At 42.9% G+C, this 12855-nt stretch overlaps 1 protein-coding gene across 1 annotated transcript in view; it reads left to right on the forward strand.

Annotated features, from left to right (window-relative positions):
• Positions 1–12855, forward strand: part of BLTP3A (bridge-like lipid transfer protein family member 3A) — an 83696-nt gene that overhangs the window by 39557 nt on the left and 31284 nt on the right. The window contains exons 5-8 of the mRNA XM_003808533.6: positions 850–1039; positions 1354–1494; positions 1927–2097; positions 2789–2981. Coding sequence (XP_003808581.4) covers positions 850–1039; positions 1354–1494; positions 1927–2097; positions 2789–2981 — 695 coding nt within the window. The remainder of the gene's footprint in view (positions 1–849; positions 1040–1353; positions 1495–1926; positions 2098–2788; positions 2982–12855) is intronic.

A 12855-nucleotide genomic window follows, 5' to 3' on the forward strand; every position in this document is an offset into this window, starting at 1 on the left:
GCCAGGCTGGTCTTGAACTCCTGACCTCATGATTTGCCTGCCTCAGCCTCCCAAAGTGATGGGATTACAGGCGTGAGCTACCGCGCCTGGCCTCCCCTGGCTAATTTTTGTATTTTTAGCGAGACAGGGTTTTGCCATGTTAGCCAGGCTGGTCTCATCCTGGTCTCAGGTGATCCACTCGCCTCAGCCTCCCAAAATGCTGGGATTACAGGCTTGTAGAACTCTTCTCTATGATGACTTTGGTGGTCAATCATGACTCCATGTATTTGCCAAAACCCACAGAGCCGGCCGGGTGTGGTGGCTCACGCCTGTAATCCCAGCACTTTGGGAGGCCGAGATGGGCAGATCACCAGGCCAAGAGATTGAGACCATCCTGGCCAACATGGGGAAACCCCGTCTCTACTAAAAATACAAAAATTAGCTGGGAGTGGTGGCGCGTGGCTCCCAGCTACTTGGGAGGCTGAGGCAGGAGAATACCTTGAACCTGGGAGGTGGAGATTGCAGGTGGCCGAGATCACGCCACTGCACTCCAGCCTGGTGACAGAGTGAGACTCCGTCTCAAAAAAAAAAAAAAAAAAAATTACTGCAGCCAAGCACAGTGGCTCATACATGTGATCCCAGCTATTTCAGAGGCTGAGACGAGAGGATCACTTGAGGCCAGGAGTTCAAGGCTGCAGTGAGCTGTGATCGTGCCGCTGTACTCCAGCTTGGGTAACAGAGCAAGAACCTGTCTCAAAAAAATAAAAAGACTACTGTATTATCATTATAAAATAATTTAAACATCTAATATGAAGACTGTGCAGAAAGTCTCCCATGATTCTGATTGTTGGTCTGCCTCATTTGTTGTAGTGAATATGGCTTTGCCGAAAAGGTGGTGGAAGGGATGTTCATCATTGTCAATTCTATCACCATCAAGATTCACTCCAAGGCCTTCCATGCTTCTTTTGAATTGTGGCAGCTCCAGGGCTATAGTGTCAACCCCAACTGGCAGCAGAGTGACCTTCGCCTTACCCGCATCACTGACCCCTGCCGAGGAGAGGTGACAGCCCCATCATTGTGAAGGGAGAGAATGGGGGAAGATTCAAAGTCGGACTGATTCTTAAAGGATATTATTCCCATTTTGTGGATTTCCTCAAATGTTCCCCATTCCTGGGAACCCAGAGGCCTTTCTGTCCAGTGTTACTGCTACATCCTTTCCTCAATTATGGATCCCCGATTCACTGCTTTTTCTTGGTGGGATCCCAACTGAGAGTGCTGGGAGTCTCTGCCTTGCCAGTCTTTTTTCCTTGGACTTCTTGCTTCTTGGTTAATTTCATTCACAGGATTAAGGGATTGTACTTTCTCTCCTTCCAGGTTTTAACATTTAAGGAAATAACTTGGCAAACACTCCGAATTGAGGCAGATGCTACAGACAATGGTGATCAGGACCCAGTCACCACTCCATTGAGGCTTATTACGAACCAAGGCAGGATCCAAATAGCCCTCAAAAGAAGAGTAAGTGTGTTCTCTGGCCTCATGAAAACTTCCATCTCTTATTCTATGAGACAGCCTGGATTTGGTATTCCCTTATTGTTTGGAATGTTATTGGCCCTGGAATGACAGTTGAAGGGGGAAGGCCTGTAAATCAGTGTTGCTCAACATCCTCTAGTAATAGAATGTTTCCACCTTCCTGTTTTCTTAGTTTTGGAAACTGCAATTTTTACCCGTATGTAGGGACACTGACATAGGCACCTGGCAGTTGACTATTGCTTTTTTTTTAATTAAGGAAACTTTAGTAGTTTTATAAGAAATTGTCTCTCCAAAGTGCTTGATACTTTCACATATTGGAGATTGAAAAGCCGCTTCTGAAACTGATTGGGCAACAGTCACTTTGAAAGTTGGAATGATACGAGGTGATAAACCCCATGTTGTCTGTGGCTTCCTCAGACCAAAGATTGCAATGTGATATCCTCCAAGCTGATGTTCCTGTTGGATGACCTGCTCTGGGTGCTGACTGACTCACAGCTCAAGGCTATGATGAAGTATGCAGAGTCACTGAGTGAAGCCATGGAGAAGTCAGCCCATCAAAGAAAGAGCCTGGCCCCTGAACCTGTGCAGGTTAGAGATAAAACAGACACCCTTAGTGGGGCTAGGGACTCAGTAGGCCAGACCTAACTCATACTAGTGTAGGTGGAATCTAGACTTTATTTGGGAAATTTGTCATTTACTTCTGGGTATTCATAGGCTTTGCCTGCACCTCTGATTTTTTATTTATTCTGTTCATTGGGTACCTCCAGTGTATTAAGTATACAGTGCTGGCCACTGGAGAAGAAAAATGGAATACACCTCTTGTTCCTGTCCTTGGGGCTCTCACTGTCTTGAAAGATGGACCATAAATGAGTTATTACAGTATGGTGTGATAAATGCTGTAATAGAATAAACAATATGCCATGAGAGCACAAAGAAGAGGCATCTCACTACATAGGCTGAAAGAGAGCATTTAGGGAAGACGTCCTAGAGGAAATGTTTTAGCATCAGTCCACTAAGACCTGGTGGGCGAGAGCTGGGAGGGCAATTCAGAACTATGAACTGTATTCCAACAGTTATTAGACTAATTATAATTAGGCTTTTGGAGTTTGGGTTATATAATTGAAACGGACCTAAGTGAGCTACTAGGCCAACAGTTGTGAGAGGGAAGGAACATCTTGCTAAACTGTGGTTTTCTCCAGGCTGGACCAAAGCTTAAAGAAAGCCTACAAAGGATCTTTTCAGAGTCTGGACTTCCTGTTTCTCTCTCTGTCACATGTAGATCACTCCACCAGCTCCCAATGCCCAGCAGTCCTGGGCCCAGGCATTTGGTGGCAGCCAGGGCAACAGCAACAGCAGCAGCAGCCGCCTCAGCCAGTACTTTGAGAAATTTGATGTGAAAGAGTCCTCCTACCATCTGCTCATCTCCCGCCTGGACCTGCACATTTGTGATGATAGCCAGTCCCGAGAGCCAGGTACCCCATGAGGCCTGAGCCTGGGCTGGGTGGTCCACGTCACTGTCTAGCTCTGGGCAGAGCCTGGGGATGAAGGCTCTTTTCAGAAGACATTGTGGAGTACTTTGGTTGGCTTCCCTTAATCACAGGCATTCCTTGGGCCTCAGCCCTCCTGTGGTAGCCCTGTTGTTTGAGGCAGTGCTGTTCAGCCTTTAGGGTACAGTAGAACCACATGTCTTACTTAATAAAATACAGATGTTGGGCCTCTCCCCAAACACCTCTAAATTAGAGTCTTCAGTGGTAGAGTTCAAGCAGTGTAAACTTTTTTTTCCCCTCACCAAAGTTCCTTAGGCAATCCTGATGCTTATCAGAGGTTGAAAGCGACTAGGGTGAGATTTTAGGAAAGTAAATTCAACTATAGAAAACCTCAGAATTTTTAGATTTGGGTCAGTTTAAATATTTATTGTGTGTAAATGTTCTCTTCCCAAGCAAGGTTATGTTGTAATCTCGACATACTTAGAACAACTGCCATTATATATGTGTTTGTATTTATTCAGAATGAAAAAAACTAATTGACTCATTGCTTTCCTTTATGAGCCCTGGGGAGACCACTTAACCTTCTGCTTAACCTGTTTGAGTTTCCACATTTGTGAAATTGAGTTAAATGATGTCTCACTCATTACCCCAAAAGTTGTTGTCAGGCTCAAATGAGCCAATAGGCTGAATTTGGAGGACCTCTTGATTATAGGCTAATATTAAGTTTTATTACCCTGCTGCTTGTTTCTTCAAAACTATCTTTGTGTTTCCTTTAAATTCTCCATTGTCATCAGTTCTTGGTTTTTGATGCTTATATATGGTATTAAATAGACTTTTCTCTTGCTGGCTTATCTTCTCTAAAGGCTTTGTTTACCTTATAATAAGATCTAGATTCACTGGCCAGGCACAGTGGCTCATGACTGTAATCTCAATACTTTGGGAGGCTGAGGTGAGAGGATTGCTTGAGCTTAGGAGTTTGAGACCAGCCTGGGCAACATGGCGAAACCCGTCTCTACAAAAAATTTGAAAATTAGCCAGAGATCAGCTGCAGTGGGCTCACGCCTATAGTCCTATCACTTTGGGAGGCTGAGGTGGGAGGATTGCTTAAGCCCGGGAGTTTGAGACCAGCCTGGGCAATATAGTGAGACTCCATCTCTTAAAAAAAATTAGCCAGGTGTGGTGGTGTGTCCCTGTAGTTCTAGCTACTCAGGAGGCTAAGGTGGGAGAATTGCTTGAGCCCAGGAGCTCAAGGTTGCAGTGAGCCATGATTTGTGCCACTACACTCCAGCCTGGGTGACACAGTGAGACCCTGTTTCAAAAAAAAAATAATCTTGAAGTGATTTCAACCCTCCTCTACTCTCATTCTGAAAGGAAAGAAAGGAGCAATGACAGTGCAAAGATTGTTTTTGCCACCACAGGAAATAATTTGCCACTCACTCATTTTGGAAGTTTGTTACTAAAACAAGTATTATTTTGTTTAGTTATTTCTTCCAAGTGTTACTTAAAGGCTTTGGGTATTTTTTGGTTTGATTGTTTGTTTAGATTTTGTTTTTAATCCTTTCAGAATTCCTAATTAAGAGTACACAATTCAGAGTTTCATCCTGTCGCTTGATAAGGGATGTTTAGTACTATTCTCTTCAAGTGCCAGAGTTCTGTAATCCATACTAAGATGTGAATGACTGTAGCTTCACCATTCATTTATTAAACTATATTGATCTTTTTGGTGGAATTTAATGAAGTTTTAGATGAGACATTTTATTTTATTTTTACAATGCAATTATTTATCCTACAAGGAGATTCTGTACATCAGGGAGGCATCTTGAAGTACAATACACCAGGCTTTCATTTCTTCTTACATTATGATTGTGAGTTTCCATATAAGTTGGTACTTACATGGAAAGGGAACACAAAATCCATTTTTATATACATAAAACAAACACCCAAAGAGACTTGACCCCAAAATGTCTTGTTTCACTTGAAAAGAACATGAATGAGATGAAAGATGAACCAGATTACTTGGTGACACACAGAAGGCAAACAAGTAGCTCAGGAAATCAAATCCTGTTTCAAGCTTGGCACATTAAGGGTAAGAAAGGTAGTGAAAGAAGGGTTTGAAAATATCATCTCAAGCCACAAAAAATGCTGGCAGAAGACAGTCTCCAAACCAATAAGATAGAATGGTTAGAAGAAGTCAAGTTAGAGTTATTGTGTGGCTACCTTATATCCAGACCTCTAATAGACTGAGTGGAATTGTCACTTCTTTTCCCTCAGTTATCCCAAGTGTTAGTAAACTTCAAGGAGGCTGGGCACGATGACTTACACCTGCAATCTCAGAACTTTGGAAGGCCAAGATGGGCAGATTCCTTGAGCCCAGGTGTTCAAGACCAGCCTTTGCAACATCGCAAAACCTCATCCCTAAAAAACCACAAAAATCAGCTGGGCGTGGTGGCACACACCCGTAGTCCCAGCCACTCAGACTGAAGCAGGAGGATCGCTTGAACCCGGGAGGCAGAGGTTGCTCTGAGCCAAGATTGTGCCACTGCACTCCAGCATGGGTGACAGAGCGAGACCCAATCTCCAAAAAAATCAAAACCAAGCAAAAAACTTCAAGGAAGGCCGGGCATGGTGGCTCATGCCTATAATCCCAGCACTTTGGGAGGCCAAGGCGGGTGGATCACCTGAGGTCAGGAGTTTGAGACCAGCCTGACCAACATGGAGAAACCCCGTCTCTACTAAAAACACAAAATTAGCTGGGCATGGTGGCACATGCCTGTAATCCCAGCTACTTGGGAGGCTGAAGCAGGAGAATTGCTTGAACCCGGGAGGCGGAGGTTGCAGTGAGCCGAGATGGCGCCATTGCACTCCAGCCTGGGCAACAAGAGCAAAACTCCATCTAGATAGACATTTTAAAATACGGGAATAATTCTCAGCCTACCATACCCAGGTGTGGTATAGGGGCAGAGATCAGGGAGAGTTCTTGTAACTCTTTCTCTGGGATTTGGGGAGAAAGGGGAAGGGAGAACTAGGTAATACAGAAAGGGCTTTAAGATTTTCTGGAGTTGTTCTGTCCAATATAGTAGCCACTAACCACTTGTGACTACTGGACACTTGAAATGTGGCTGATTCAAATTGAGATGTTCTGTAAATGTAAAATACACATTGGATTTCAAAGATATGTGTCAGGTCCATGACTATGCCAAATGTCATGCCCAGGGTTAGGTTCCAGCCCATGCTGAGGTCGAGGGGAGTGGGTGGATGGGCAGATAGCCGAAAGAACACTCGGTCGGTGGGGTGGGGCACTGCCAGGGGGTAGGCAGGTGAAATGTACTTTTATTTAGCAGCTCTCTCATCAACAGCTCTCTCGCACTGGTCCGGCTGCTTGTCCGGGTGCGCGCATGCATAAAGCTGCGCGGGTGGCTCTCCCTTACCTTCAGAGTCAGCAGCTTAACTCTTTCCCTCTGGGCACAACCCAGTTCCTGGCTCTCCCTTGCCTGTCTGCCAGACGGCCAGTCTCCCTTACAGGGGTCAATAGCTTCACTCTCTCTGGGCGCCAGCGCCTGTACAAGAGCTGTGCCATGCAGTGCTGTGCCGTGCCGTCCAAGCTGAGCCCCAAGAGCATAGCATCAGCAGGGCAGTTACACCTTTTACAGACAATAGTGGTACAGGGCCAAGGGATGACCTTCCTATGTTATGGCTACATGGCTGTGATAACAGGTGGAGTTATATGCCTGTGCTCTAAACTTGCTGAGTCATGCAGGCCTGGACATCTGCCTAGGCATATTCCTTGACCAAAGCACATCCATGTACTTTACAATATGGTACCAAAAAAAGAGTGTAAACCACCTCAATAATTATTTTCATGTTGATTCCATGTTGAAATAACATTTGGGTATATTGGTTTAAATACATATTATTGGCCAGGCTTGGTGGCTCACTTGTGTAATCCCAGCAGTTTGGGATGCCAAAGGCGGGTGGGTCACCTGAGGTCAGGAGTTTGAGACCAGCCTGGCCAACATGGTGAAACCCCGTCTCTACTTAAAAAAAAAAAAGAAAAAGAAAAAAATACAAAAATTAGCTGGGCGTGGTGGCAGGCACCTGTAATCCCAGCTACATGGGAGGCTGAGGCCGGAGAATTGCTTGAACCCAGGAGGTGGAGGTTGCAGTGAGCCAAGATTGCACCATCGCACTCCAGCCTGGGGGACAAGAGCGAGACTTCGTCTCAAAAAATAAATAAATAAATAAATAAAAATACATATTATTACAATTAATTTCACTTTTTATTTTTATTTTCTTGAGACAGAGTCTCGCTCTGTCGCCCAGGCTGGAGTGCAGTGGCACAATCTTGGCTCACTGCAAGCTCTGCCTCCCGGGTTCACGCCATTCTCCTGCCTCAGCCTCCCGAGTAGCTGGGACTACAGGCGCCCGCCACCACGCCCGGCTAATTTTTTTGTATTTTTAGTAGAGATGCAGTTTCACCGTATGAACCAGGATGCTCTCGATTCCCTGACCTTGTGATCCGCCTTGGCCTCCCAAAGTGCTGGGATTATAGGCGTGAGCCACTGCGCCAGGCTAATTTCACTTTTTAAATACTGCTTTCATATAGCTATTAGAAAATTTAAAATTTCTTGTGTAATTATATTGTTGTTGTCGTTGTTGCTTTTGTTTTGTTTTGTTTTACAGTAGAGGCTTACTACATTCCCCAGGCTGGTCTCTTTAACTCCTGGGCTCAAATAATCTTCTCGCCTAAGCCGCCTGGGTAGCTGGGACTATAGGCACATGCCACCAAGTCCAGCTCACATTATTTTTATTTTAATTTTATTATTTTTTTTGATTCTCACACCTCAGCCTCCCGAGTAGTTGGGATTACAGGCGCCCACCACCACGCCTGGTTGATTTTTTTGCATTTTCAGTAGCAATGGGGTTTCACTATGTTGGCCAGGCTGGTCTTGAACTCCTGACCTCAAGTGATCCGCCCACTTCAGCCTCCCAAAGTGTTGGGATTACAGGCGTGAGCCACTGTGCCCAGCCCCAGTCTATATTTCTATTAGATATCATTACTTTAGAATTATCTGTCCAATATGGTATTAAATTGCCACATGCAGCTATTTAAATTAAAATGAAAATTACGATTAAAAGTTCATTTTCATTTTAATTAAAATTAAAATTAGTTCTTTATTTGCTGTAGCCACATTTCAATTGCTCAGTATAGTCTATAAGCCATAGAACACTTCCATCATCACAGAAAGTTCTTTGGACAGTGCTGCTCTAGAGACCACTTGAAGGCCACACCTGGATGTTGGAACTGCTGACTAACATGCTCACCTATCCCTGGGTATTAGAGGTGAAATGATCGGAAACTGGATGGTTCATTGGGGTCAGCACTGTCTTGAGGTGGGACAGCATTGTCTTGTAAAATCAAACTGGATGGCAAAGATAGAAATAAGGCTTTCCCCAGAAAATAAAAAAAGAAAAAAATCAAACTGGAGCTCACATTTCAGGCTTCTGAGAGAAGATTGGTGATTGATGGGGAAGAGAGTACCACCTACTTTTTAACTGTTTTCTCTTAGGGTAAAGCCTGTTAGCCAAAAACCTTCCTTATTTCTCTTTTTTAAGGGCAGGCTATTCTCTTCCCACTAGTTCACTAGAGAATTTTAGTCATTTATATACACTATTTACCATTTATATCTCATATATGATTATGTGTTTACAATTAGATATGTTGATAATTGTTAATTATATTTGATTCCAATTCTACACCCTACTATAATAAGCTCATTACATGTAGTTTATTGTTCTTTTAGCTCTAAGCAACTCCAGCAGAGGAAGCATTGTTGTGGAACCTTCTTCCTCCAGTAGCCTAGGTCATGCATTCTCAGCTGAGATAATATCACCCCAAACAGGTGAAAATTGGCTCTTTTCTTTTAAGCTGTATTGAGATACAATCTCACACCATACAATTCATCCATTTACAATATATAACTCAGTGTTTTTTGGTATATTCATAGGGTTGTATAACGATCTCAATAATCTAATTTCAGAACATTTTTGTTTCCCCTAAAAGAAACCCTGTATCCATTTGCTGTCACTCCTCATTTTGAATCCCTAAGCAACCACTAATCTATTTTTGATATTTGCCTATTCTGGAAATTAAAAATTGGTTTCGGGGGTGCAGTGGGGATCTTAGATATAACAATCATCTGTGGCCCTCTAAAGCTTAACCCAGCCAGGCACGGTGGCTCACACCTGTAATCCCAGCACTTTGGGAGGCCGAGATGGAAGATTGCTTGAGCTCAGGAGTTCTATTTTTTTTTTAATTAAAAAGTAAAAATAAAGTTTAACCTGACTGACAAAATTTTATTCCTTAGTACTTAGTTTATCTCATTGAGCAGCACTGACAGTGAGTTCATGGAAGATACACAAAATGTGTGGAAGATCAGTGTTACAAACTATGACAAGTAGATGGCTGTGGTTAGAGGACTTTCTCTCAATCAGTTGCTCCATCTCAGAGTTATATGGTGAGAGGTGGCTTGCAACTGCCTGTTGCCTGCCATTGGCTGCTTTGCTAGTGTTACTTATGTTTGATCCTCAGTACTTTTGTGATTTGAACTTTGAGTATTAAATGAAAATAGTTTATTTTAAAATTTTATTTATTTATTTTTTTGAAACAGGGTCTTGTTCTGTCGCCCAGTCTGGAGTGTCATGGCATGATCATAGTTCACTGAAGCCTCAACTTCCCAGACTCAAACGATCCTCCCACCTCAGCCTCCCAAGTAGCTGGGACTACAGGCATGTGTCACCACACCTGGCTAATTTTTGTATTGGTTGTAGAGATGAGGTCTCGCTATGTTACCAGGGCTGGTCTTGAACTCCTGAGCTCAAGCAATCCTTCTGCCTTGGCCTCCCAAAATGTTGGGATTATGGGTGTGAATCACTGTGCCTGGCCTATGTTACTTTTATTTTTTTTTTGCCCACATATCTATATACAATTCAGAAAATAGTTTATGTTTTATTATTTAATTCTGTAAAAGTTATTCAATTCATCATTAAGTTAATCAAGTGCTGAAAAAATGTTGACACTACTGAATGAGTAATAGTTTAAAAGTTATTTTCTTTTTTCTTTTTAATTTTTATGGGTGATAGGTTATATGTTTATGGGATACATGAGATATTTTCATGCAGGCATACGATACATAATAATCACATCAGGGTAAATCGGTTATCTATCACCTCAAGCATTTATCATTTATTTGTGTTACAAACATTCTAATTTTACTCTTTTAGTTATTTTTAAATGTACAATAAATTATTGTTGACTTAGGTTGCTTCCAAATCTTGGCTATTATGAATAGTGCTGCAGTAAACATGAGAGTGCAGATATCTCCTGGGCATACTGATTTCATTTCCTTTGGATAAATATCCAGTAGTGGGATTGCCTGATCATATGGTAGTTCTATCTTTAGTTTTTTGAGGAACTTCCATACTGTTCTCCATAGTAGTTATACTAATTTACATTCCCACCAACAGTGTCCAGGGCTTCCCTTTTCTCTACATCTTTGCCACCATTCATTTTTGCCTGTCTTTTGGATAAAAGCCATTTTTACTGGGGTAAGATGACATCTCATTGTAGTTTTATTTTGTTTTTGTTTTTGTTTTTGTTTTGAGATGGAGTCTCACTCCATTGCCCAGGCTGGAGTGCAGTGGTGTGATCTCTGCTTACTGCAAGCTCCGCCTCCCAGGTTCACGCCATTCTCCTGCCTCAGCCTCCTGAGTAGCTGGGACTACAGGCGCCTGCCACCACGCCCGGCTAATTTTTTTTGTATTTTTAGTAGAGACGGGGTTTCACCATGTTAGTCAGGATGGTCTCAATCTCCTGACCTTGTGATCCACCCACCTTGGCCTCCCAAAGTGCTGGGATTACAGGCGTGAGCCACCACACCCGGCCTGGTTTGTTTTTGAGACAGAGTCTTGCTGTGTTGCCCAGGCTGGAGTCAGTGGCAAGATGTCAGCTTACTGCAACCTCTGCCTCTGGGGTTCAAGCAATTCTCATGCCTCACCCTCCCGAGTAGTTGGGATTACAGGCACTCGTGACTATAACAGACTAATTTTTGTATTTTTAGTAAAGACAGGATTTCACCGTGATGGCTAGGCTGGTCTTGAACTCCTGGTTTCAAGTGATCTGCCCGCCTCAGCTTCCCAAAGTGCTAGGATAACAGGCATGAGCCACTGTACCCAGCCTCATTGTAGTTTTGATTTTCATTTCTCTAATGATCCATGATATTGAGCACTTTTTCATATGCCTGTTTGCCATTTGTATGTCTTCTTTTGATACATGTCTATTCAGGTCTTTTGCCCATTTTTAATTGGATTATTAGATTTTTTTTCCTGTTAAATTCCTTATTTATTCTAGTTATTAATCCCTTGCCAGATGAATAGTTTGCAAATGTTTTCTCCCATTCTGTGGGTTGTCTCTTCACTTTGTTGATTGCTTCTTTTTCTGTGCAGAGGCTTTTTAACTTAATGTCATCCCATTTGTCCATTTTTGCCATGGTTGCTTGTACCTTGGGAGCATTACTCAAGAAATCTTTGCCCAGACCAATGTTGTGGAGAGCTTCCCCAGTGTTTTCTTGTAGTAGTTTCATAGTTTGAGGTCTTAGACTTAAGTCTTTAATCCATTTTGATTTGATTTTCATATATGGCAAGAGATAGGGGTCTAGTTTCATTCTTCTACATATGGATATCCAGTTTTCCTAGAACCATTTATTGAAAAGACCATCCTTTCCCCAATGTATGTTCTAAGTACCTTTGTCAGTAATGAGTTCACTGTAGATATAGATGTATGGATTTGTTTCTGAGTTCTTTATTTTGTTCCATTGGTCTATATGTCTGTTTTTATGCCATGCTGTTTTGGTTATAGCACCGTAGTATAATTTGAAGTCAGGTAACGTGATTCCTCCAGTTTTGTTCTCTTTGCTCAGCTGGCTTGGCTATTCTGTTTTTTTTTGTTTGTTTGTTTGTTTTTTGTGGTTCCATGTACATTTTAGGATTATTTTTCCCATTTCTGCAAAGAATATCATTGGTATCTATTTTTGTTTTGAGACAGGGTCTTGCTCTGTTGCCCAGGCTGAATTGCAGTGGTACAATCATGGCTCACTGCAGCCTCAACCTCCTGGGCTCAAGTGATCCTTCCACTTCAGCCTCCTGAATAGCTGGGACTATAAGTGCACACCACCATGCCTGGCTAATTTTTAAATTATTATTATTATTATTTTTTGAGACAGAGTCTTGCTCTGTCACCCAGGCTGGAGTGCAGTGGTACAAACTTGGCTCACTGCAAGCTCCGCCTCCCAGGTTCACGCCATTCTCCTGCCTCAGCCTCCTGAGTAGCTGGGACTACAGGCGCCCACCACCACGCCTGGCTAATTTTTTGTATTTTTTAGTAGAGACGGGGTTTCAGCGTGTTAGCCAGGATGGTCTCGATCTCCTGACTTTGTGATCCACCTGCCTCAGCCTCCCAAAGTGCTGGGATTACAGGCGTGAGTCACCGCGCCCGGCCTAATTTTTAAATTTTTTATAGAAATGAAGTCTCCCTATGTCACCCAGTCTGGAGTCGTTGGTATTTTGATAGGGATTGCATTGAATCTGTAGGTTGCTGGGGTGGTATAGGCAATACTGATTCTCTAATCCATGAACATGGAATATCTTTCCATTTTTTTGTGTCCACTTCAATTTCTTTTCCCTCCCCTCCCCTCCCCTCCCTTTCCCTTCCCTTCCCTCCTTCCTTCTTTCCTTGCTTCCATTTTTTTTGAGACAGAGCCTTGCTCTGTCACCCAGGCTGGAGTACTGTGGCGCAATCTCAGCT

The sequence above is a fragment of the Pan paniscus genome, chromosome 5 (genome assembly GCF_029289425.2).
Source record: "Pan paniscus chromosome 5, NHGRI_mPanPan1-v2.0_pri, whole genome shotgun sequence".
Taxonomy (NCBI): Eukaryota; Metazoa; Chordata; class Mammalia; order Primates; family Hominidae; genus Pan; species Pan paniscus.